At 30.4% G+C, this 25,603-nt stretch overlaps 11 protein-coding genes across 11 annotated transcripts; 7 read left to right on the forward strand and 4 right to left on the reverse strand.

Moving 5' to 3' along the window:
* Window positions 1-457: 457 nt before the first annotated feature.
* GRS1 (glycine--tRNA ligase) lies at window positions 458-2,434 on the forward strand (the record flags this gene model as incomplete). The annotated part of the gene is made up of 1 exon (XM_011274580.1): window positions 458-2,434. One exon carries the CDS (start codon window positions 458-460, stop codon window positions 2,432-2,434), a length of 1,977 nt encoding a protein of 658 aa, XP_011272882.1.
* Window positions 2,435-2,680: 246 nt separating this feature from the next.
* CBP6 (Cbp6p) lies at window positions 2,681-3,106 on the forward strand (the record flags this gene model as incomplete). Its single annotated transcript, XM_011274581.1, has 1 exon — window positions 2,681-3,106. The coding sequence occupies one exon, from the start codon at window positions 2,681-2,683 to the stop codon at window positions 3,104-3,106; it is 426 nt and encodes a 141-aa protein (XP_011272883.1).
* Window positions 3,107-3,300: 194 nt separating this feature from the next.
* Window positions 3,301-3,999, reverse strand: MUD1 (Mud1p; the record flags this gene model as incomplete). Its single annotated transcript, XM_011274582.1, has 1 exon — window positions 3,301-3,999. The coding sequence occupies one exon, from the start codon at window positions 3,997-3,999 to the stop codon at window positions 3,301-3,303; it is 699 nt and encodes a 232-aa protein (XP_011272884.1).
* Window positions 4,000-4,238: 239 nt separating this feature from the next.
* BN7_4826 (Myosin-11) lies at window positions 4,239-7,529 on the forward strand (the record flags this gene model as incomplete). Its single annotated transcript, XM_011274583.1, has 1 exon — window positions 4,239-7,529. One exon carries the CDS (start codon window positions 4,239-4,241, stop codon window positions 7,527-7,529), a length of 3,291 nt encoding a protein of 1,096 aa, XP_011272885.1.
* Window positions 7,530-7,752: 223 nt separating this feature from the next.
* BN7_4827 (nucleobase:cation symporter-2 family protein) lies at window positions 7,753-9,515 on the reverse strand (the record flags this gene model as incomplete). The annotated part of the gene is made up of 2 exons (XM_011274584.1): window positions 7,753-9,035; window positions 9,131-9,515. The coding sequence occupies 2 exons, from the start codon at window positions 9,513-9,515 to the stop codon at window positions 7,753-7,755; spliced, it is 1,668 nt and encodes a 555-aa protein (XP_011272886.1).
* A 2,664-nt stretch (window positions 9,516-12,179) lies between these two features.
* BN7_4828 (class I SAM-dependent methyltransferase) lies at window positions 12,180-14,546 on the forward strand (the record flags this gene model as incomplete). Its single annotated transcript, XM_011274585.1, has 1 exon — window positions 12,180-14,546. One exon carries the CDS (start codon window positions 12,180-12,182, stop codon window positions 14,544-14,546), a length of 2,367 nt encoding a protein of 788 aa, XP_011272887.1.
* A 227-nt stretch (window positions 14,547-14,773) lies between these two features.
* Window positions 14,774-16,240, reverse strand: RRP3 (RNA-dependent ATPase RRP3; the record flags this gene model as incomplete). The annotated part of the gene is made up of 1 exon (XM_011274586.1): window positions 14,774-16,240. The coding sequence occupies one exon, from the start codon at window positions 16,238-16,240 to the stop codon at window positions 14,774-14,776; it is 1,467 nt and encodes a 488-aa protein (XP_011272888.1).
* Window positions 16,241-16,626: 386 nt separating this feature from the next.
* Window positions 16,627-17,847, forward strand: SSF1 (rRNA-binding ribosome biosynthesis protein; the record flags this gene model as incomplete). Its single annotated transcript, XM_011274587.1, has 1 exon — window positions 16,627-17,847. One exon carries the CDS (start codon window positions 16,627-16,629, stop codon window positions 17,845-17,847), a length of 1,221 nt encoding a protein of 406 aa, XP_011272889.1.
* A 589-nt stretch (window positions 17,848-18,436) lies between these two features.
* PIB1 (phosphatidylinositol-3-phosphate-binding ubiquitin-protein ligase) lies at window positions 18,437-19,243 on the forward strand (the record flags this gene model as incomplete). The annotated part of the gene is made up of 1 exon (XM_011274588.1): window positions 18,437-19,243. The coding sequence occupies one exon, from the start codon at window positions 18,437-18,439 to the stop codon at window positions 19,241-19,243; it is 807 nt and encodes a 268-aa protein (XP_011272890.1).
* Window positions 19,244-20,984: 1,741 nt separating this feature from the next.
* On the forward strand, window positions 20,985-23,462 carry SWA2 (auxilin-like protein SWA2; the record flags this gene model as incomplete). Its single annotated transcript, XM_011274589.1, has 1 exon — window positions 20,985-23,462. One exon carries the CDS (start codon window positions 20,985-20,987, stop codon window positions 23,460-23,462), a length of 2,478 nt encoding a protein of 825 aa, XP_011272891.1.
* Window positions 23,463-23,580: 118 nt separating this feature from the next.
* Window positions 23,581-25,323, reverse strand: TFB1 (TFIIH/NER complex subunit TFB1; the record flags this gene model as incomplete). Its single annotated transcript, XM_011274590.1, has 1 exon — window positions 23,581-25,323. The coding sequence occupies one exon, from the start codon at window positions 25,321-25,323 to the stop codon at window positions 23,581-23,583; it is 1,743 nt and encodes a 580-aa protein (XP_011272892.1).
* Between the last annotated feature and the right edge of the window lie 280 nt (window positions 25,324-25,603).

Genomic DNA, 25,603 nt, shown 5'->3' on the forward strand with positions numbered 1-25,603 from the left:
AGTTGTTTCTCCAGTACAGTATACTAGAAGATCTTAATGAATGAATGAAATTGTAATTATATTAAACTTGATTGTACTCTAATGACTCACCTATATTAGCATAATTATAAGCCAATTATCCTTCTCAATTTGCTTTCGGATTCCCATCTCCATTGTGCTTATTGTACTTGGCTTTGCTCGAGATTTACCCGGATTTCTGACCACTTTGATTGAAAATTATAGTGTCAATAAAAAAAAAGTGGTCGAAAATCATCATTTCAATTAAATTTAAATAAAAGTTTAAACAATTCAGTATTTGAAAGGTACTTGAAAGTTCAATTTCTTTTGAGCAACAATTCTACGCCAATTTGCTTTATCATTGACCAAATTTCAGGTCAACAGCTTATTTGTTAAGAGAACTTTTTCTTCAAGTGTTAATCAATTCCAAAAGGTTAAATCAAGAAAAGTTACTACTAAAATGTCAGGAAACGCTGCACAAGTTGAATTCTCTCGTGAGAATTTAGAAAATGTTTTAAAACGTCGTTTTTTCTTTGCACCAGCTTTTGAAATATACGGTGGTGTCTCAGGTTTATATGATTATGGTCCACCAGGTTGTTCTTTCCAAGCTAATGTCATTGACATTTGGAGAAAACATTTCGTCTTGGAAGAAGATATGTTGGAAGTTGATACAACCATGTTAACTCCTTATGAAGTTTTGAAAACATCAGGTCATGTTGATAAATTCTCTGATGATATGTGTCGTGATTTGAAAACTGGTGAAATTTTCAGAGCTGATCATTTAGTTGAAGAAGTTTTAGAAAGTAGATTAAAAGGTGATAAACAAGCTAGAGGTTTAGTTTCTGATGCTGATTCTGATGCTAAAGAAGATGCTGATAAGAAAAAACGTAAGAAGAAAGTTAAGGAAATTAAAGCTGTTAAATTAGATGATGAAGTTGTTAAAGAATATGAATCAGTCTTGGCTAAAATTGATGGTTATAATGGTGATCAATTAGGTGAATTAATGGTTAAATATAACATTGGTAACCCAGTCACTGGTGAACCTTTAGAAGCACCAAAAGCTTTCAATTTAATGTTTGAAACTGCTATTGGTCCATCAGGTCAATTGAAAGGTTATTTAAGACCAGAAACCGCTCAAGGTCAATTTTTAAATTTCAATAAATTATATGATTTCAATAATTTGAAAATGCCATTTGCTTCAGCTGCTATTGGTAAATCATTTAGAAATGAAATTTCTCCAAGAGCTGGTTTATTAAGAGTTCGTGAATTCTTAATGGCTGAAATTGAACATTTTGTTGATCCAGAAGATAAAAAACATGAAAGATTCCATGAAGTTTCTGATGTTAAATTAAGTTTCTTACCAAGTACTGTTCAAGAATCTGGTTCAACTACTCCAATTGAAACCACTATTGGTGAAGCTGTTAAATCTGGTTTAGTTGATAATGAAACTTTAGGTTATTTCATTGCTAGAATTTATCAATTCTTAGTTAAAATTGGTGTTGATCCAAAACGTTGTCGTTTCCGTCAACATATGGCTAATGAAATGGCCCATTATGCTACTGATTGTTGGGATGCTGAATTACAAACTTCATATGGTTGGGTTGAATGTGTTGGTTGTGCTGATAGATCAGCTTATGATTTAACTGTTCATGCTAATAAAACTAAAGAAAAATTAGTTGTTAGACAAAAATTAGATGAACCAATTACTGTTACTAAATATGAATTAGATTTAGAAAAAAAGAAATTTGGTCCAAAATTCAGAAAAAATGCTCCATTAGTTGAAGAATGGTTAACTTCAAGATCTCAAGATGAATTAGTTAAATTAAAAGAAGAATTATCATCAAATGGTAAAATTACTTTTAAAATCCCAGAAATTGAAGATCAAATTGAATTAGATAACACTTTCATTGCTATTGAACAAAGAACTAAAGTTGAACATGTTCGTGAATATACTCCAAATGTTATTGAACCATCATTTGGTATTGGTCGTATTATTTATTCAATTTTTGAACATACTTTCTGGTCAAGAGCTGAAGCTACTGAAAGAGCTGTTTTATCATTCCCACCAATCGTTGCCCCAACTAAAGTTTTATTAGTTCCATTATCAAATAGTAAAGAATTACAACCAATTGTTAAAGAAATTTCAAGAACTTTAAGAAAAGAACAAATTCCATTCAAAGTTGATGATTCAGGTGCTTCCATCGGTAAAAGATATGCTCGTAACGATGAATTAGGTACTCCATTCGGTGTTACCATTGATTTCGAATCCGTTGAAGATGGTTCAGTTACTTTAAGAGAAAGAGATTCAACTAAACAAGTTAGAGGTGAAGTTAAAGATATTATTAAAGCTATTAGAGAAATCACCTATAACAACATCAGTTGGGAAGAAGGTACTAAAGATCTTAAACCATTTGAAACTAAAGTTGACGAAGAATAAATTTTTTAGTTAATTTTCCTGTATAGTTTTTTAATATTTCACTTATTTTGTCATTATTTAAATTAAAACTTTGTACTTATACATGCTCTTTTTTACATCCGTACACCACATCGCGATTTAATTTTTTTTTTATTTTTTTTTCTTTTGGCAGAAAAGAATTTTGGCCTATACAATTGCAGATAAATAAGACAAGATTGAATACTATCATCATCTTGATATTCAACAAAGCCATATACATCATAGAAAATGTCTGTTAAAGAAGCTGCTAAAACACTTGTGAAACTATTGGATGCTGTTCCAAAAGAAAGATTGACAACTTTATCTTTGAAAGAAGTTCAACTTTATAGATATAGACCATTAGCCGGATTGAAAAATCCAGAAAACAATCAAAAGGCATCTATTTCAGATATTGTTGCTAAAGTAAATCCATATTCTATTAAAGAACCACAATTAACTAAAGAAGAACATGTTACAGAAGAAGATATTTTACAACAAATCAAATCATTGAAAAGTATAAATAGTAATCAATATAGAGATTATTATAATCCAGGTGATAAATTATTAAAACCAAAAGGTCATCCAGAATATTATGAAAGATTATTAGCTGAAATTAATGGTGAAAGTAAAGAAAACTTAATCACTGGTATGAGAACTGTTATGTTGGGTAAATAGGATTGTTTTTTTGGTGTTTTAAAGAAAGAAAGAAAATTTCGTCTGAATATAGTAGCTGTAAATAATATAAAGGAATATTGCATGTATTATTGATTTAATGAATGTTTATAATAATATATTACAATACGTAACACTCTACAAGTAACAAATAACATGAATAATATCGATTAATTCTATTTTCATAACGGGTCATTTCATTTCTTTGCAAAATTAACTATAGGTTTAGTATCTTTAATAGTTAAATCAGCTGTTCCTTCTTTAGCAGGTATAGCATCTTTATCATTTTCATATTCAATGAATGCAACACCTCTTACTGCAACTAATCTAACTTCAACAAAGCCATTATATTTTTCAAATATTTCCACAAGTTCATCTTGTGTAACATCTTTTGGTAATCCTTGAACCAATAGAATTTTATTTGGTGGTAAGTTTTCAATTTTAATTTTAGGTTTCTTTACTGGTTCTTGTTCTTTCTTCTTATCAAGTTCTTCCTTATGTAATTTACGTTTGTTTAAATACTCATTATAATCTTTTTCAACTAATTTATTTTCCACTGATGAATTTGAACTACTCTTTGCAAATGAAACTTCAATTTTTTTTTCAAATAATTGAGTTCCATTCAATTCCTTAATAGCTTGTTGAGCTTTTTCTTCACTCTCAAGAGACACAAACGCTTGTCCTCTCATTTTAACGTTCTTATGTGCTGTTATACTCTGTATTGGACCATAATTATCGAATATTTCTGTAAGTTTGGATTTTATGGTGTTAATTGATACTTTTTCATTTATATTTCTGATATAAACACTGGGTTTCAAAGTTAGTTGAAGTCCATTATAGAAGTAAAACTGAATAAAAACATACGTATCATTGAAATTGTAAGATTCCTGTGTCATTTTTGATGGTTTTCTGCCAAACAATTGCTGCGATTGACCTTCTTCTCACTGAATATTTGACGGTTTCCAATGTGTTGATAATTTTCCTTAAACGCGCCAAAATGTCGCGAACCAAAAAATTAAAGCTTTGTTTATGAATCAATCAAAACATCAACACTGCAAAAAAAAACACCAAACTTGTACTATCAAGACACCTTCAGAGGACAATCACAGTACCTTCAGTGTACATTCAAAGCACCATGGAACGAGAGCCAAAGGACTTGGTCTCGTCAGCGGGTCCTTCAAACAACACGCCTGCAGAGGAGCTTATTGAGATTAATACTTTAATACCCAGGGCCACATATATTAATGAAGTTGAAGAGTCGGAAGCTGCTGTTGAAAGAAGGTCCACGTTGGTCAATGTTCTACACAAGCTACCAGGTTTATTTGATATTCAAAGCCCATTAAGTCCTCTTGCTATATCCACAATTATAGATTATACTACATGGATTGTCTTGGTTAATGGAATTAATGATATCAAATTCGATGAAAAATTATTGACAAAGTATTTGAACAATTTAATGAAATCAAATATCAAAAAAGCTGTCCAAGATAATACATCCTCTATTATAACATCAATAACGGCTTATACATTGATTCTGAAACTTTTAATATCTCAATTCAAACATTTCACAACTTCAGATTTACAAGATTCAAGTCTTTTCACCAAACTTGAACTATTAGAAATTGATCTTACATTATTACGTCAAGGAAACCTCACACAACATCATAGTGTTATTCAAAGGGTTGACAGAATTTTTTCATTAGAGACTGTGGCATTTAGTCCTGATACTGCTGGTTCAAGACAGACTACTGCACATAATCCTGAAGTTAGTCAACATATTGATAGTTCACCTCCAGTAGATTCATCAGATTCTGGAGATCATGAAGAAGAAGAATCAATATCTATTTCAAAAGATTCACAACCAAATATACTTACACAATCTACCCAATTGAACGCACTTGATGATGGGAATTTGACATTGGCATCTCGGGTTGAAGTTCAAGCCACTTCAAGTTCTAATGGTACTTCACAACAATCTAAAGATAGTCAACAATCACAAAATTCACAACAGCTTCTTGATCAGTCTCAGAGAGAACAACAACACCTACCTGATTCTACAAAACTTTTAACAAACTTGCATAATGGCCCTTCATCCACTAACAATTCGGGTAGTTTAAACTTGAAAGATCTAAGCAACCGGATAACGGACCCTGTCCTTAGAAATGATCTATTAACTTGGGGTAAGAACCTGGACTTTAATTTGAAATCATTCAGAGGTATTAATAATAGGTCAATTGAACTAAAAGCAGCACTTGATAAATTGATAACACTTTTGGAAAAACGTGATAATGAAAATTCAATTGACAAAAATCAAGATATTTCTATAAGATCTGTTGATTCATCCGTATCTAAAGAAAAAGAATCACAGGATTCAAACAATAATATAGAATCAAATGGAACAGATGATGATAAAATAACAAAAGTCTTCATTGATTTGTTTGAACACAGGTTTTCTGAAATTTCTGAAAGTACAAAAATTATAGATGAAAAAATGGTATCACTAACGGAATCTCAAATTCTCATATCCTCATTAGTAGAGGCTTTCCCAGCTCTCACACAAAACCAAAAATCACTTGACACAAGAATTGAGCAAATCAAAGAGAATGTCAAGGAGAATTTCCATCGTCTCTCACAGAGTACAATAGACAATCTGAGGATGTTTGAAGAACAGGGGAAGCAAAATGTTGCGAAGATTCAAGAGACTTTGGGAAATAATAAAGAGTTGGAAACCAAAGTTAATAAAAGTGAAGGTGAACTCAAAGAAATTAAAAATGGGCAGAAATTAATAGGTGAATCTATCCAGACTCTAGTATCAAATATAAATGCTTTAAAATTGGAGATTAAATCTGAAACAGATCATCATATTAACAGAATAATACATAATTATACTGGTATATTTACAAGGCTCGATGATGCACAAAAAGTACAGAATCTTCAAGCTGAAAGGTTAAATACTCAGATGGAACATATTAGATCTATTCAAGGAGAAATGAAAAACAAAGATCAAATTATTTCCAATTTAAAAAATTTCGTCGACCAAGCCACTTCACAGCTGATTGACTTCCCAACTTTCAAAGGATTCCAAGACTCTATTAAGTCAGAAATTCATAATTTAAAATTACGGAATCTACAACTGGTTTCAAGAAGTGATCTTACTTCATATATCTCAAAAGAAGATGACAAACACACGGCTCATGCTGAAAAAGTTCAAGAAGATATGAAAAATTTACAAGATCAGTTTACAAATTCAGTAACTATTCAAAACTCTGTCACAGATTCTACAAGACGAGAAATGACAAGTTTAAGAAATGCAGTGATGATGGTCAAAGAAAGACTGGTTAAGATTGTTGAATCACAAAATGATGATGAAAAGTTTAAGGACTTTCAACTGCAATTCAAGGACTTGAATGATAAATTTACAGAAAATTCTAAATTATTTAATGAACTACAGGAGGAGTTTGATAAATGTAAAGCTCCATTAAGTGAACTGTTAACAAAATTGAGCTCTCCTAATAACCCTGATATGGTAAAGTTCAAGTCTACTGTAGAGGAAACCATTGCAGATTTACAAAAAAAAATGGAATTGAAAGTGGATAAAGAACAAGATCAATCAAATTTGGAGTTATTACAAAGTTTACAAACCAGCTTAAAGAATTTGGAAACAAAAGTTGAATCAATCCAAGATACAAAACCAAATGGAAGTCCTGAAGTTCAAACTGTTAATGATATAGTTAATAATATAGATGATGAAACTATAAAACATATAGAGGAAAAACTTGAAACAAAAATATCAAGGGTTGATGCTAGATTGAAGAAGAAAGTTGAATTTGATAATACTTTTTTGAATGGAAAATTTGTTGAAATTAGTTCAACATTAAAAGAATTAGAAACAAAATTAGAAGAGTTTGAATCAAGAAAACATGATAAACCTGAACCTGAACCAGTTCCAGTGGTGGAAAAAGAAAATGATCCAAGAATTGAACTTTTAATAGAGGAAATACAATCAATGAAGAGAAACCAACATTCGATGGAGAAAAACCAACATAAATTAGAAACTGAAAATAAGAATTTGAAAGAAAGATTAAACAAATTAGAAACACATCAATCAAGATCAACACCAAAAGGTTCAAGTATAAATGCCTATAGTTTACCAAGACCATCTAGAGCAACTGTCCCTGTTAATCCTAAACCACCAGCTGCACCAACTTTAACACAAATGAATTCCAAAATATCAAATTTATTGAGTAGAGGTAAAGTCTCTACAGGATCTACAAGATCTTCATCACCAGAAGTTGTTAATTCATTACCTAGGAAAAGATCTGATTCAGAAGCTTTAAGTATAAGATCATCACCATCTGCTTCACCAAGTTCATTTGGTATTGATATTAAGAAAATTAAGTTAATTCCACGTAATAAAGGAAATTAAACCAGTAATTGTGATATGATATGTGTTTTCTTTCTAATTTAACGAGATACGACATTATATAATTATTTTTTTTATAAATTGTAGTTTTACACCAAATCAATAATTTTAAACTTCTCTATAAAACTCTATACTTTTATTTAATATAATACACAAAAAAAAACTCAACACACTCAAATATTATATCTATATATACATGTAAAATCAATCCTTCAAACTTTTTAACTCATGAAGATAAATTTCTACTATCAGACCCGATTTGTGAAGCTTCATAAGTAGTTTCTAAAGTTTTTGAACCTTTTTTACCAGGTAATTTATCTTCATCATCATATTGATGAACATAATCATCCAAAGCTAATTCATCTAAATCACTTTGAATTTTATCTTCTTCTTCTTCTTCTTCAAAATCCAAAACTTGTGGTAAAAATAAATTTAAAATAGTAGCAATTATACCACCAAGTGCATAACTTGATTCCATAATAACAGTTATAGCATCTAAAAATCCAATTAATGCATGATTATTACCTGAATAAGTAAAGACATTTTCAAACCAATCTGGAACCAAGATACAACCAAGACCTGGTAATAAAGAAGCTGTTAAAACAAATCTATCTCTTCTTGTAAATGGAGAGTTTGAAATAATTTTCAAACCTGATACAGCAACTGAAGTAAATAAAAATGAAGTCATACCACCTAAAACAGGTTTTGGAATTGCAACTAAACTTGCTGCAAATTTTGTGAAAATACCCATTATAATCAAGATACAACAACACCAATAACCAGCAGTTCTATTAGCACATTTTGTTATAGAAATAACACCATTATTTTGAGCAAATGTTGACATTGGAGTGATTGTACATAATCCAGCAATTATGGAATTGAACCCATCACCAAGAACACCACCTTGAATTCTTGATTCATATAATGGACCTTCGGTTTCTAATCTTGAAACTTCAGCAGTAGCAGTTAAATCACCGATAGTTTCCATAACTAAAACAACATAAACAATTAACATTGGTAAAACTGCAGGACCATAAACTGTTAATTTGAAAGTTGTAGTCCAAACAAAACTTGCAGCTGGTGCAGCATCAATTGAAGTTTTATCAAAATATCCACAAGCACCTGCAACGATACAACCAACTAATAAACCTAGGATAACTGAACATGATTTCATAATTGGTGCACCCCATTTTTCAAATATAACAATTGTAATATAAACTAAAAACCCTAATCCGATGAATTGAGCACTTCCATAAGGTAATGCATGTGGTGCACCTTCAGATGGACATGTACCACCAATACAACCAGAACCACCAATCCAATCTTCAAATCCAGCTTTGATAAGAGAAATACCCATTAATAAAACAACAGTACCAGTAACAGTTTGTGGGAATAATTTTTTCAAGAATTTTGGTGGGATGAATGAGATAAATACTTCTAATAACCCACAAACACATGAAGTACCCAATATAGCACCATATCCATCAGGACAAGGTAAATAAGTTCCATCTTCCGAGGTTGGACACATTCCAGATTTATACATTAATGGTAAAACTTTTTGTACCACGACAATAACACCAAAGAACCAACAACTGATAACATACCAGAACCTAAGTAATATGGTGTCTTATAGATATGGAATCTTGTAATTTGAATCATTGATAAAAATCCACTAACAATTAATGAAGCTGTAACTAAATATTGTTGTTGATCAGTTGTGAAATATGCAGATGATGATACAATTAATGGAGGTGTAATAATCCCAGCAAGCATAGCTAAAGAGTGTTGTAAACCCAAGATGAAACCTAAAACAATTGGCATACTTGAATCTAAACCGAAAAAAGGTTGTGTAACTTTATTCTTCTTCATAAATGGTAATTGTGGAGTGAATAAATATTTATAATCATAATCACCTAGTATACCATCTTTTGTTGAAACTTTATGAATAAGTTTCCTTATCTTTAACTTGAATGGGTTTGAATCTGACATTATGATGTTTTATGAGCTGAACCCTTGGGCTGTTAGCCGTTTTAACAGAAAAAACAATAAGAGATAAGAAATTAAGTCAAACGATCTTATTTATATAGCCATACGAATAATTTTTATCAGTGCATAATAAATCTGAAAATTTTTACGTAACTCCGGTTTTTGTACTGAAAAAAGTTAAATCCGTGAATTTTAAATAATTTGGCAGCAAAAAATCCGAGTCACCACGATTATTTGGAGAAGAATAATAAGGAAAGTTTGTATATGACAATAGTATTCTAAATACATTAGTATTATCAGTGGATCTTAATTTTTATAATGAGCCTATTTTCAAGCTTTAATTCAAACTTTTAAAATTTGGAAAATTTTGAGTTTTAACAATTGAAAGTTTAAATAAAATTTATTACATTGACATTTAATTTTAAAACTAAAAAACCAAAAGACAATTATATGCCTTAAAATTGGAAGATAATTGAATTATTAGCTATATAATACTTATAAATAGTCAAATCCAATACAAAAGGTCTACTAAACCCTGTTAAACAATTCAAAATAAAGATATTTCACAATTTTATAAATCTGCTTACATAATGCAGTACCATTGGCTTAGTAAGATGCTTGACTGTGTTTGACTTCTTTCCCCAGATATTGATTTTAAAGATAAAAAAGATGTCAAATAATTAAGAACTATAATCTATGATTGTATGTTATAGGTATACTTTCTTTGATTGTTATTGTTAGTTAAATTACTTAGTATAATTCTAAATTCTGAACTATATTGCTATCTAACCTACTGTTTAGTATTATAATGAATCAGCTTATAGATTCATGAATTATTGTTAAGCTGTAATTTGAAATTTGAAATAGCTAATAAGAGCCCAGATTTACTTCCATACATAGCTCACATATCACAAATAGAAACCAATCCAAAGACTATATAGTATATAGAGTGACTATATGGATCTATAATAACATTCTACAAATCATCAATTGTCAAAAAAACATTATATATTAAATGAGTTCAAATGGATTCCATATTTCCAGATAATCACATATCGAAACATTAAAGTATATTTATGAGAAGCATATAAATTGTTATTTTAAGACACTTCATTATATTCACCTCTTTAAAAATTAGATGCTTTAATCAACAGCTAATCCTTTGGAAGGGGAATGGATTCAAAGCAGTGCTTAATTTTAGCTTGTTTTTGAATTAAACCAATATGACCCCAAAAAAACTGTTTATTTACACAGATGCTTCACAGAATGGAACGGGTGGAATTACTTTTCAAATTCCAATGTATAAATACGTTTTCAATTCAAAATATGATGGTACAATAAAGTTGCAAATTGCAATGTAAAATGAAAAAATTGAAAAATCAACAAAAACTAATTACATAATACTTACATAATCATATACATATAAACTCTTGAGCCTTTACTATATTATTAGAACAAGTCTATAGATATACCTTTTTTGATTACCTTTTTTTATTATTATTATATTTAATTGATCTGTATTTATTCAAGCTTGAAGTGGTTTCTTGTATATATTATGATATAAATTTTGAGATTTAATCAACTGTTTAGTATTATAATTATGATGAATTAGCTATAACAAGAGCTTAAATTTGAATCCAATAAATATATAAGTCATAATTGAATGCACAAATTAGTATAGAGATATTAATTCAAAGTATATATAAAGAGACAATTAATTAATGGATCTTTAATAACATTCTACAAATCACCAATTATCAAAAAAAACATTATACTATATCAAATAAATTCAAATGGATTCCATTGTTTCAGATAATCACATAATGAAGCATTGAAATATATTTAAAAAAAGTATAACTTGTCCAGTAATATACTTTCATTGTATCTACTCATTTAAAAATATAGTTTCAACAACTAATATTCACTTATAAGAAGAAGATAATCAACTAGTTCAAAGTTAATGAGGTAATGAAACCATTAGATACATAGATTCCATATGAGGTAAAACAGTTGTTACATGGTTTTTGGAAATTTTCAATAAAATATTCTTCATACGACAACAAATTTGTGGCAAAAGCAAGATTCATTTTACTTGGAAACCTTGATTAAAAAGAAAGAATCACTGGTTGATCGAAAGTTATAAGATCGATTACATAATGATTACATAATCATAAGCATATAAACTCTTAACTCTTAACTATATCGAACAAGTTACACAACACCAACATCACCAACAACATCACTTTTAAACCATCCAATGACCAACTAGCACAATCATCATATGTCAATGGATTACCTCATTATCCCATGTGATAGAAGCCCATGTGAGTGTTTCACTTTGACAATCTCAAATTCTGTCACTTTAATTTGTTTTTGATAATGTGGGAATCGTGGAAACGTGCATAGAAACACGTTTTGACATAAAATAAGAAAATGAAATGCTTTACTTTGTTGGCGGTAAACTACTTTGATAATCAATGGTCAGAAGAATACCAGGAACTATGGAGATCTCACACGTGGAAGCTTACTAGATGGAGTTGATCTGTTCAACGCGTGTAACGTGTTGACTGTTGTTGGTCTTGGATATGTGTATATAAAACATCCTTTGGGTCCTTCTTTTGTTATCATCTTGTTCATTTGGATCAAGGCTCAAAGATTTCAACAATCATGAGTTCAATCATAGATTCTTCAATCTATTATAAAGATACTTTTAAAAACTTGTTATTCAACAACTTGGATCAATTACCAGAATCAACTTTTGGTCAATTTTTAAAATATGGTGCTTTAATCCTTTCAGGGTTTTCATTCTATTTCTATTTCATTGCAAGTGAAAAGACAAGATCCTTCTTATTATTCATTTGGGCTTGCTTTGTTAAACCTTTCACTCCAACAAATAGAAAAGTTCATAATGATCATCAAAATAATTTAGAATTATTTTACAAAACTCAAGCTAAAGTTTATGATACTACTAGAGAAGTTTTATTACAAGGTAGAGAATCTGCTATGAAATTAGCAGTTGCTCATTTGAAAACTGATCAATCTTCCAAAAAATTAATTTGGATTGATATTGGTGGTGGTACTGGTCTTAATATTGAAAAAATGGATAAAGAAGTTGCACCAATCGTGGATAATTTTGAAGCTATTTATCTTATTGATTTATCAACTTCTCTGTGTGAAATTGCTAAACAAAGAGTTTTAGATCATGGTTGGAATAATGTTCATATAATTTGTGGTGATGCTTGTGATTTTGAAATTCCTCATTCTGAAGTTGATTTAATAACTTATAGTTATTCTTTATCAATGATTCCTTTATATCATTCTGCTATTGATCATGCTTCTAAATTTTTAAAACCTGATGAAGGTATCATTTGTTCTGTTGATTTTGGTGTTCAATCTGATTCAACTTCAATTGGTAGAATTAATACACTAGGTGGATTAGTTAATCGTCATGTTCCATGGATTTATAGAACTTTTTGGAGAATTTGGTTTGAATGTGATAAAGTGTTTTTGGACCCTTCAAGAAGAGAATATTTAGAATATAAATTTGGTACTTTAAAATCAATCAATTGTTATAATACAACTTTAGGTAAAATTCCTTATTATATTTGGTTAGGTGTTAATAAGCAACATGATTCTCAATTAATGTATAGATTTAATCAATTAGCTACAGAATCACCTTATTTAGCTCCAATTGAACCAAAAAAATCAAATGCTGTTATTGATGCTCCAACTTCAAAAGCTTTAGAAGCTGCTTTAGATAATGTTAAAAAAGGTTTACCTTATCCTTCATTATTTTATCAAAAAAAAACTTGGAGAGTTTATTATGATGAATTAAGTGAAGATTATGAATGTTTTAAAAATCAATATATTTATGCATTTACATGGGAAGATCCAAGAGAAGATGCTAAAATTTTAAATTTATCATCAAAAGATACAGTATTAGCTATCACTTCAGCAGGTGATAATATCTTAAGTTATGCATCATTAGGTTCAAACGCTCCAAAGAGAATTCATGGTGTTGATTTAAATCCATGTCAAGGTCATTTAGTTGAATTAAAATTAGCTGCATTATCAACTTTATCACATGAAGAAACTTGGAAATTATTTGGTCAAGGAAAAATTGAAAATTTCCAAGAATTATTAATTAGTAAATTAGCTCCATATTTATCATCAAATGCATTCCAATATTGGATGGATAAAGGTCCAAAAACTTTTGATATTAATGGTGCAGGTCTTTATGATACAGGTTCAACAAGATGGGCTTTAAGATTAGCAAGATATGTTTTCAAATTAACTGGTTTATCATCAAAAGTTGAAGAATTATGTAATGCTAAGACTTTGATTGAACAAAAGGAAATTTGGAATAATTCAATTCGTCCAATTCTTTATAGTGCAGTTGTTGGTAAAATCTTTGTTGGTAATCCAATTTTCTTATGGAAGGCACTTGGAGTCCCAGCAAATCAAGCTGCAATGATGGATTCATCAATTTTACAATATATTATTGATACATTAGATCCAATTGTTGGTCGTTCTTTAATTTCATCAGATAATTATTTTTATTACTTAACTTTAAAAAATCATTATTCACCAAAAAATTGTCCAGATTATTTAACAAAACAAGGTTTTAAACAATTAACTAAAAAAGCACCAAATTCTCCATTAGATGGTATTAGATTACATACAGATTATTTAAACAATGTCTTGGCTCGTTTAACCAAAAAGACAATTTCAATTGCAGTTATAATGGATCATATGGATTGGTTTGATCCTGAAGGAACAGATGTTGATAATGAAATTGATGCTTTACATAGTGCATTATGTGATGGTGGTAGAGTTATGTTAAGAACTGCTGCTTTAGTCCCATGGTATATTAAGAATTTTGAAAAGAAGGGATTTAAATGTCATGCTGCTGCTACAAGACATAGTGGTACTTCAATTGATAGAGTTAATATGTATGCATCAACTTGGATTTGTACTAAAATTGGTAACAAAAAGGAACGTCAAATGAGTACTTTAACTTTGAATAAAGATTGAATAAGGACCTTGATTGATCATATTATAATTTAATGTTCAGGAAACATTAAACAAGAACTTATAGAAAAAACAAGCTTATTTAAATAAATTATATATAAATTTAACGACGAAAAACGAGATTTCATTTCTTTTATAACCTATTATTGTACAATCAAAATTTCTTGACAATATGACATTAAATTAAACATTATTTACACATACATATAAAATACCCTCAGATAAAGATCTTAGCGTTCTTCTCTATCACCATAATCTTTTTTACCACGTTTACCACCTTTACCTTTAGTTTCTTGAAATTCTTTAGTTTCACGAATAGCTTGAGCAGTTGCTTTATCAACATAATCATGTAATGATAAAATTTCATCTCTATTAACAGATTCTTTTGGTAATTTCATATTAATAATTGCTTCAATTCTAATTAATAATTCTAAATCATATTGTGTAACTAAACTAACTGATTTCCCTGATCTACCAGCTCTTGCAGTTCTACCAACTCTATGAATATAAGCTTTTGAATCTGTTGGAATATCATAATTTATAACAATATCAACTGATGGAATATCTAACCCTCTTGCTGCAACATCTGTAGCTACTAATATATTTGTTTTACCTGATTTGAATCTATTCAAGGCACTTAATCTTTGTGATTGAGTTAATTGACCATGTAATGGAACAGCACTGAAACCTAATATACGTGATAATAATGCGGTTCTTTGTGAATGTGCACAAGTTCTTGTAAATATAATTATTGATTTCCCTTCAAATTGATTTAATAAATAAATCAAATATGTATTTTTTTGACCATCTGGAACAATCATCATTGATTGAATCAAAGTATCCACTGTAGAATATCTATCAGAAACTGAAACTTTAACAGGATTAGTTAATGAAGCACGTTGTAATTTATCAATTTTATTTGTCATGGTAGCAGAGAATAAATAAGTGGTTCTTTCTCTTGGAATAACTTTGAAAATTTTATCTAATACAGGACCAAATTCCATATCTAATAATCTATCAGCTTCATCCATAACCAAGAATTTTAAAGCACGTAATGAAAACCCTTTTAAATGTTCTAAATGATCCATTAATCTACCAGGGGTAGCAACAATAACATGAGGTTTACGCATCAAATCTCTAGCTTGTTCCATCATATCCATACCACCAACAATACAAACACTTCTTAATCCCATACCTGAACCTAATGCATCAAAAGTATCTTTAATTTGATAAGCTAATTCTCTTGTTGGTGCTAAAACTGTAGCGAAATATGGTGTTTGTGCATACCAAAGTGCTTGTAAGATTGGGATAGCGAACGCAGCGGTTTTACCTGAACCTGTTTGAGCTAATCCAATTAAATCACGTCCTTCAATACCATGAGGAATAGCTTCTGCTTGGATTGGAGTTGGTTTATCGAATTTTAAAGCTTGACATGCTTCAAGTAATTCTGGGATCAATTTAAGATCTTTAAATGAATTTATTGTTGGTTTGGATTCTTCTGTTTCTTTTGATTCTTCTTCATCTTGTGATTCTGGTTCTGATTCTGGTTCTTTAACTTTTGATTCTTTTGATTCATTATTCTTTTTATCTAGTAAAGCTTTTCTTTTGATCTTTTCAGCCAAGTCTAAAGCTGTTTCCTTCTTGACTGATTTCTTTAAAGACTTCTTCTTGATCTTCCCATCTATACTTGGACTCATGTTTGTCTATAATATTCTAGTGTAAAGCACAACTTGGAAATTTGACGTAATAGATCTAAATATGCTAGATAATAAATTTTTTTTTCTTTCTCTTTATTACCTTACTAATTTTTATTTCCGGTGGTGTTCGGATGTCATCGGCCTAGTAAAGAAAAAAATTTGAAAAGGTATTAAATAAACTTGAATTTATAGAGAAATCACAAAAATTTAAAAGAATTATCACCAGTTAAAGATGGCTAAAAGAAGAGTATGTTATCTTGTTGTTTAATTTGGTGATCTGTTACTAACTATTGGGGAAATAGCAAAAAAAGAGAACTCATGCTAAGCTTTCAGAAGAAGAGAAGGGGAAAGTTCCTCGTTCTATGGTTCTTAGAATAGGATCAAATATGAAAAATCATTCCTTGACTCAACTTGTTAAAGATATGAGAAATGTTATGCAACCACATACTGCTTTGAAGTTGAGGGAAAGAAAATCAAACAAGTTGAGAGATTTCGTCGTTATGGCTGGTCCTTTAAATGTTTCACATTTATTAGTTTTCAGTCAATCTGAAGCAGGTACAACACAATTAAGATTAGGTAGAATGTCAAGAGGTCCAACTATAACGTTTAAAGTGGAAAATTATTCTCTTTGTAAAGATGTTAGAAAGATCTTGAGACATCCAAAATCTATAACTAAAGAATCAAAAGAATATTTAAATCCTCCTTTATTAGTACTTAATGGTTTTACAAATCCTCAAAAGGCTCCACCACATGAAAAATTATTAATTACAACTTTCCAAAACATGTTCCCACCAATTCAACCACATTCTACAAAAGTTAATTCAGTTAAAAGAGTACTTATGATAAATAAAGATCCAGAAACTGGTCATATTGATTTACGTCATTATGCAATTGATGCTAAGCCAGTTGAAGGTTCCAAGAGTTTAAAAAAATTAATCAATGCTAAACATAATTTACATAAAAAATTACCAAATTTAGGAAAAGTATCAGATGTTTCAGATCTTGTTTTAGATCCTTATGCTAATGGTGCTGGGTTCACTAGTGATTCTGAAGTTGAAGATGATGGTATTGTTGATATTAAAGAAGATAATGCCTCACAATTGTCTAAACAAAAACCAAGTAAATCACCTGAAGCTTCCTCATCAGCTTCCACTGGTGCTCCAGAAGAAGAACAAGCTCCAAACACTCGTAAGAAGGCTATTAAATTGACTGAATTAGGTCCACGTATGAAATTAACAATGACTAAAATTGAAGAAGGTGTTTGTACAGGTAAAGTCTTATATCATCATAATGTTAAGAAATCAAAAGCTGAAATGAAAGAATTAGAAGCCAAACATGCAGAACGTCAAAAAATTAAAGATGAAAGAAAAAGAATTCAATCTGAAAATATTGCAAGTAAAAAAGCTAAAAAAGATGCAAAGAAAGAACGTCGTCAAAAACGTAAAGAAGAAAGAGAAGCTAAAGGTGAAGCTGGTGAACAAAGTGGTGATAGTGAAAGTGAAGCTGAAGATAAAAGTGATGATGAAAGTGAAGATGATGCTAATGATATTCCTGAAGATTTGGATAGTGATTTATACAGTGAAGTTGATGAAATGCATTCTGATTAAGCAATAAAATAATTCATTGGATATTTGTATATTATAGAGATAACTAAAGAGAAAAGTATTTTTTCCATATAAACTTTAAAATTGTGTAGTATATAATTAATTAATTTAAAATGTTTTATATGTATATTATTTTATTTCCGACCTAATCATGTGACTAAAAACGTGATCAGAATATACCGGAATTAAAAATTGAAAAGCCGGAGTTCCCTTAATTGTGGAATCTGATTTTAAAATCCCTATGGAATCTGACTCAAAAGCTCTTTAAAATCAAATAAAAAATAGAGAAGAAGGTTTGGATATTATCCTAGACATAATATAGATAAAATTCTACTGGAATAGTTTTCAAAAGATCACAATATTCTTCTAGTTTAAATTCAAGTGTTCTGGTATTCGCCTTCAAAGTTGAAAATCACGATTATTTTTGTTATCACCGGAGTCGCAAGAGCTTAAGTTTACATGTTTGTTTATGGTATTGGTTTTGATAAAAGTTGATTGATTGATTGGTAGATTCGGTTTTCATCTGTGGTATATTACATCTTGACGTTTATTCAGCTCATAATACAAAAAAACACTATATGAAATAGAAGGTATGTCTGACACCCATTCGTCAAGAACAAGATCAGAAATTCCAATATGGCAACCAGATGAAGAAGTAAATTCATGTTATCTTTGTAATAAAGAATTCACATTTTTTTTCAGAAGACATCATTGTCGTAAATGTGGGAATGTCGTATGTGGGGATTGTTCAAATACAAGAACTTCTTATGAACCAGGTACTCATGTTGTTACACCTTCTAGTCAAATTTATATGGAATCTCCATTGGTGCCACATAGAACTTGTGATGTTTGTGTTCAACAATTAGCTCTGGAATCAAGTCTTAGAGATAGTTTCATGACTACAGCAACTTCTCCAGTGGAAGTTCCACAAAGAAGTACAATTAAAGATTCATCAACTCAAAGAACAATAGATATAAATGATGATTCAGATCAAGAAAGAGAACGTTGTCCAATTTGTAATAAAAATTTACAAAAACAAACAGAAAATGAAAGAGAAGATCATATCAATACTTGTTTGATAAATGCAGAATTTTCAGGATCTCCAGAACAATTTAGAAGTAATAGAATGCTAGTTTATTATATTCCTTTCCCAGATCCTAAAAAAGTTGTTGTTTCATGTTCAGATGCTTCAACTTCAACTTTACAACAAAATACAACACATCACAATGATGAAAAACTTATAGGAGAAGATGAATGTGTTATATGTCTTGAAGATTCAAAACCAGGTGATAAAGTTGGTCGTCTTGAATGTCTTTGTGTTTTCCATTATAAATGTATCAAGAATTGGTTTAAAAGGAAAGGACCTGGTGATTGTCCAGTTCATGCTGTACATCAATGACTTGTTGTAGTCGTATGTTACAACTATGAGGCTGCTATGGAAATGGTAACGGTGTTTGGTTTGTTAATTTGGTTTGTTTTACATTTCATGTTGGATGGAATTTTATAGGTTGGTTTTTTTGGGATTATTTACTATCACTAAGTTTGGTTTTTTGTATTTTTTTATGTACTACATGTGTTAATAGGTAACGCTAGAGTCTCTCTAAGTTATATATTATATGATGTTTGCTGTATTAGTTATCATATAGCTTTGAATCTTGATGTATTGTAGAGCTTCAAGTAGTATACCAAAAATTCGCGATTGTTTGTTGATCCTTATAAAAAATCTATAGGAATCATTTGTTTACATTAATTAAACATCAACCAAACCAAACCCAGTCTCAAGAAAAACAGATAATCAAAGATGGAAAATCCTCATGAACAAGTACAAAATGCCTTATTGGCTCGTATAATCAACAATGTTGTAAGTTCAAATAGTTGTCTTTACATAAACGATCATTGAACGCGTTTATCTAACAATAACAATCTAGGAAAGAGTTAATGAAAGTGTCATAATTATGAATAACTCATTACGTGTATGTATTTACAAGTTGGATGTATGATATGGCCTTGAGACTCTAACAGATTGAAAAGGAAGCAAATAAGGATAATCTTGATGTTGAAATGTTAGCTCAAATGTGGGAAAATTATCAATTAAATGCAGAGTTCAATTTAGAGGCTACAAATAATAAGAAAGAACCACTTTAAGTCAACGTTTTGTGTTAGATGTACACGAAATAAATCATTTTAGTTGAAAAGAACTACTGGAAGAGCGCCCTAGGTATCAGAAAAGAGCAGATAACTAAATTTCACTACAAGGCCAAATACACTAAGCCCAGAATTTCATAATTAATCCATCCCTTTTATTATTATACAGTGTAACATAAATGAAAAATAAAACAATATAAGCAAGAAATATGGTTATACCAAAAGATTCAAAAATCAAGTCTATTTTAAGTTTTGAAAAAAGAAAAATCAATCAACAATTTAAAATAAAAATAAATTGATATGGAACGAATTTAGTTAATTTTTAGAACCTTTATGATTATATTAATATGCCTTTTGAGAAAAAAAATATGCTTGTAGTTCATGATATGTAAATTTTTGTTATGTTGAAATTTTGAATGATATTTTTAAAATTCAGCGGTCCATTCTTAATATTTGATTGCTTCTAAAGGAAAGTGAAATGTTAGTAAATGTTCATTATTGGAAACAATGATATCTCACATACCTTGTTGAGTTGGTAACAAGTTGAAACGTTTTTTCAAAGTAACTCTTTGTCTTGAGTATTTATCATCTGGAGAGAAACGAGCTGGATGAGCTGATTTTGTGATTTCACCAGTTTCAGTGGTTTTTTTCAAAGTGTAGATTCTCTTTCCGTCTGGACCTAAGGTGTACATTAAATGCATTTTGAATAATAGTTTTTTAGGTTATCAGTTTATAATAACTTTTTACAAGTCAAAGCTTTCTTTTACTTTTTGTTACTTTAATTTTCACTTTTCCTAAAAATTTTTTTTATTTTCGAGATGGATTAGTCAGTGATTATGTCAGTGAATTCCCTTCGAATTATACGCGCACGACTTTTTGTAGATGTGTCCGATTTGATTCATTTTAGAATATGACAATTGGAAAACAAAACAACGAAATTAACAATTTCAAAGAGGGTAGAAGCAACTTAGATCTAGGGCAATTGATAGTACAAGATGTCGAAGAAGGATGACTTTGCTGACTTGTTCTCAGCGTATGCTCCCAAGAAGAAGGATGACTCCAAGTTGTCGCTAGCCGAAAGAGGAAGAAACAGTCCAGCAACTGCTAGAGGTAATAATTGGGCTGATTTTGATTATCTAGAGAGTTCAAGAAGTAGTTCTAGAATGGCTCAAGCAGGATCAATACCCTCTACAAATCCACAAAGCGGGTTTAATACTTCCAATAATAATAGTGGCTCAGATTTATTTGAAGGATTCGATGTCATTAATAGTAAGAATGGTTTAAATGCCCCCAAAGCCTCTGCAACTCCTCAAAGATTCAATCAATCAGATGATTTATTTGAAGGTTTTCCAAGCTCAACTCCATCATCAAATCAAGCAACAACTCAAAGAAATAACGCAGAAATTGATCTCCTGGATAGTTTTGGCGATGATTTTTCCTCTACAAATGTTTCATCTACATCAATTCCAAGAATTGGTGAACAATCACATTCACAATCACCACAACCAATTCCAAATACAAGTGAACAAAATTTAGATGATTTATTTTCAGTATTTGATAAACCTCCACAACCTGCTAAACCAGAACCAAAATTACAGAATCCAATACCAACTCATTCAAATCAACAATATGATGTTTTACAAGATACTAGATCTTCAAGGAATGGAAGAGATCATCAACAACACCAAAACCAATCTCGTCCTGCACAGCAAAGAAGCCGTAAATCAACACCAACAATAAGTGGTGAAGCTCAAGATGAAGCAATTGCATCATTAGTGGATATGGGATTTTCAATTGAACAAGCAAATGAAGCTTTACAACATACCAAAAACCCAACAGATATCAATGGAGCTGTTTCTTATCTTATGAATAAAGCTCATCAAGAAGGAAGAGCTAGAGCTGGATTACCACCTGAAAGATTAAGTCGTACATCATCAGGAGCAAGATCAAGTCCTCATAATGGTGGTTATTCAATGAAGAATGCAAATCAATATTTTGAAAATTTCACCAAAACTGTTTTTAAAGCTTCAGATAAACTTGCTAATGAAGTTGCAAATAGATTTTTCACACCACCTCCTTCAGATGGTAAACCTGCTTGGATGCGTGATGCTGAAAAATATAAAAGACAATCTGAATTTGATGAAGATCCAGAAGAAATCAATGGCGAATACTTGGAAAAATTAAGAATTAATGAAGATAATGATCAAGATGAAGATTATAGAAGAGCACCAGTACCTCCTCCAAGAAGAAGAGCTCATCCTTCAGGAAATGTACCAAGAAGATCTTCTAAACAAGGTCAAGAAGATTTATTATTCGAAACTGAACCTAAACCTCATGCAGCAACACCACCACCAAATAATCAAGCTCAATCACAACAAGAGGATGAAATTGATATTTTTGCTCCATTACCTCAAAAATCAACCCCAAGTGCACCATTAACTGCATCTCAAAAATTACAAAATTCATCATCAAATGATATGATGACATCTTCATCAAGAAGAAGACAAGTAAATCGTTCAAAAGCACCAACACCATCTTCATCAACTCCAAAACCATCAAGACCAGTCATTGGATTATCATCAATTGAGCGTGAAACTTTTGATGAATTTCGTGAAAGAGGTGGTGCAGCTTTTAAGCAAGGTGATTTCACTACAGCATCTGAACATTATGAAAAAGCATTGAATTCCCTTCCAAAAGGTCATTTATTAAGCATAATAGCATATTCAAATTGTATTACTGCATCTTTTAAAAATGGTGAAAATAAAAAAGTGATTGAATATTCAGATTCTGCTCTTTCATTAATTGGTCCAACAAGAGGTGTTTCTGAAGAAATTGAAGATGGTAAAAATATGAAAGATTTTTGGGTCAAGATTACACAAAGAAGGGCAGAAGCTTTTGAACATTTGGAAAAATTTCAAGATTCTTTAAATTCATGGAATGAATTGATTGAAAATGGATCTGCTAATAAAGTTACATTGGATGGTAAAAGACGTTGTCTTGATGCATTGAATCCTAAACCAAAAACTACACAGAAACCAAGAGCACCACAGCCAACACCTAGAAAACCAGCAAGATCAACAAATTCATCATCAATCAGCGAGGGTGAAGCTTTAAAGAGAATTCGTGAAACTAATAAAGCATCACAAAACTTCGAAGAAGACAAATTCAAATTGAATGATCAAATTGAAGCTAAAGTTAATTCTTGGAAAAATGGTAAAGAAGATAATTTAAGAGCTTTATTAGCATCATTACATGAAATCTTATGGTCAGAAACAAATTGGAAACAAGTTAATCTTGCAGATTTGGTTATGCCTAAAAAGGTTAAAATCACTTACATGAAAGCAGTTGCAAAAGTTCACCCAGATAAGATTCCACAAAATGCTACATCTGAACAAAAATTAATTGCACAAAGTGTATTTGTTGTTATAAATACTGCATGGGAGAAGTTTAAAGTTGCAAATAACATTCAATGATTATATATATACAAAGAGATAAATAAATGATGGACGTACAAAATTGAAAGATGATATAACATAAATATTGATCATTTGTGATTAAACCCTGTATATATATGTAGGATCATTAGTAATTCTATGTACTTGCTTCGCTTAGCGCTTGTTTATATCTTGAAGTAGCCGCGGCTAAAGATTCATTCAAAGGTTTCATATAACCAATTGATTGTTGTTTAGATTTTTCATCTTTAATTTGTTCTAATGCAACTTTAATTCTTTCTTGAGATTTTAATAAACTATTGTAAAGACTTTTAATATTATTTGCCTGTGATGGATCTCCAGATGAAAAATGTAACCAAAAATGTCTCAAGAATTCAACAGAAGTACCATGTGTTATTCTTAGTTGTTCCATTAAGGCTTTATCAACAGTTTCATCTGATTCATCAAGGACTTGATGATTTGCTTGTTCCTCTAATGAGCGATAAACTTGCCAACTTTGTTTTGATTGTTTGGAATTAGTTCTAACAGATTTCAAAACAGCAGATGATGCATCTTCAATATGTCTTTTTCTTTCATCAGATAAAAGACTTTGTAAATTTAATGGTGTATCAACTTGGGTTCTCAAATTTTCAGTATAATTTGCATATTCTGCCCTTGTTGGTGGTTTGATTTTTTTAATTTCTCTTGTTTCATTTTCTGGTTTCAATGCAATTTCTGCATATTCTGTATGTTCTGGTTGTTCTAAGTCTTTGAATAGTAACTCTTCTCTAATACGTTCATTTTCGAGTTCTTCTTTACTCTTTTCCACTCCAGGGGTTGCTGATCTTGAATATTCATGTTCTAAACTATTAACCATTTTTTGACTTAGCCTGTTCATACTCTTTAGTACAGAAATTGTTTCTGGTACTGCATTAGGTTTCATTGTCATATCAGGTCCATTACCTAATTTAGTAGAATCATCCTCTTTATTACCAGCCAAATCAATAGTTTTATTAACTTTATGATCTAATGTTTCATCTTCATGTTTTTCATAATCAACATCCATATTTATATATTTATCCAAGATTAAATCACCTCTAGCATTGTTATTGATTTTTTCACCTCTTAATTTTCTGAATAATTTAGAACTGAAAAATCTTGACCAAAATTCACCTTCACTTAATCTCGGTACATTATCATCGTATGCTTTTCTAACAACAGGATATTGTTCAAAAATAGCATGAATTTTTTCACGAGTAACCGAGACATTGACTTGATTATCACTTGTTGCAGTTGGTTTGATTGTACTCAAAACATTATATGGTCCTCTTTTTTGTGAGTTTGATAATGCAAATGCTCTTAATAAATGGACTCTTGTTGTCCAGAACTCAGCTGGATCTAATCCCTGATTCATGACTGCTTCTTTGAATGTAGACATTAGTTGTTTATTCTCCAGTAGTAATTTCTGTTGTAATTGATGATTTTTCAAAAGTTTCTTTGAATCCAAGGCATCATCAAGGAAAGTTGTATTGATTAAAGGTTTTTCTGGAGCTGGACTTTCACTTGCAGTCTTTGCGGCTTGGATAGCAGATTTATGTCTCGCCACTATTTGTTGTAATGATTCTTTAATATTATCCATAACTATTCTATTATTGAAACCGAAAACTTGATTCACAGGTTCAGCAGCCTCTGTTTGTTTTGTAATAATCTTTAACATCATCTTTTCAGAGTTTGCAGGAGTTGCCTGAAGATGTGAAATAGTGGTCAATACAATCTCCACTGAAGGAATTGCAACAGCACTATCAGCAGCTTTCCATAGCAATATGGCAGGTGATCTATCTTCATAAATGGTAATAATACCGGACTTTTTCTTGTACGTAGCAGCTCCCGTTACCAAAGACATCTTGTGTGTATGACCTGTTGATACTTGAAATGGGATATATGAGCCTTTAAAGCACTAGAAAGAATTGATTTTGGTGATTTTGGATACTTTGTCAGTAATAAATAAATGGTTCAAATTAAAATTATAGTAGATATCAATAATTGTCATTCGCGGAAATATTACATAATCGCTGACAAAATTTTGGTGATGAAATTTTTTTTGATGATTTGAAAAAAAGCCATAGGCCATTAAGGTTAATTATAAAGACTTTGAAAGAGTTATACTACCTATTATAGAATCT

Source organism: Wickerhamomyces ciferrii, contig 00186 (assembly GCF_000313485.1).
Source record: "Wickerhamomyces ciferrii WGS project CAIF00000000 data, strain NRRL Y-1031 F-60-10, contig 00186, whole genome shotgun sequence".
Lineage (NCBI taxonomy): Eukaryota > Fungi > Ascomycota > Saccharomycetes > Phaffomycetales > Wickerhamomycetaceae > Hansenula > Hansenula ciferrii.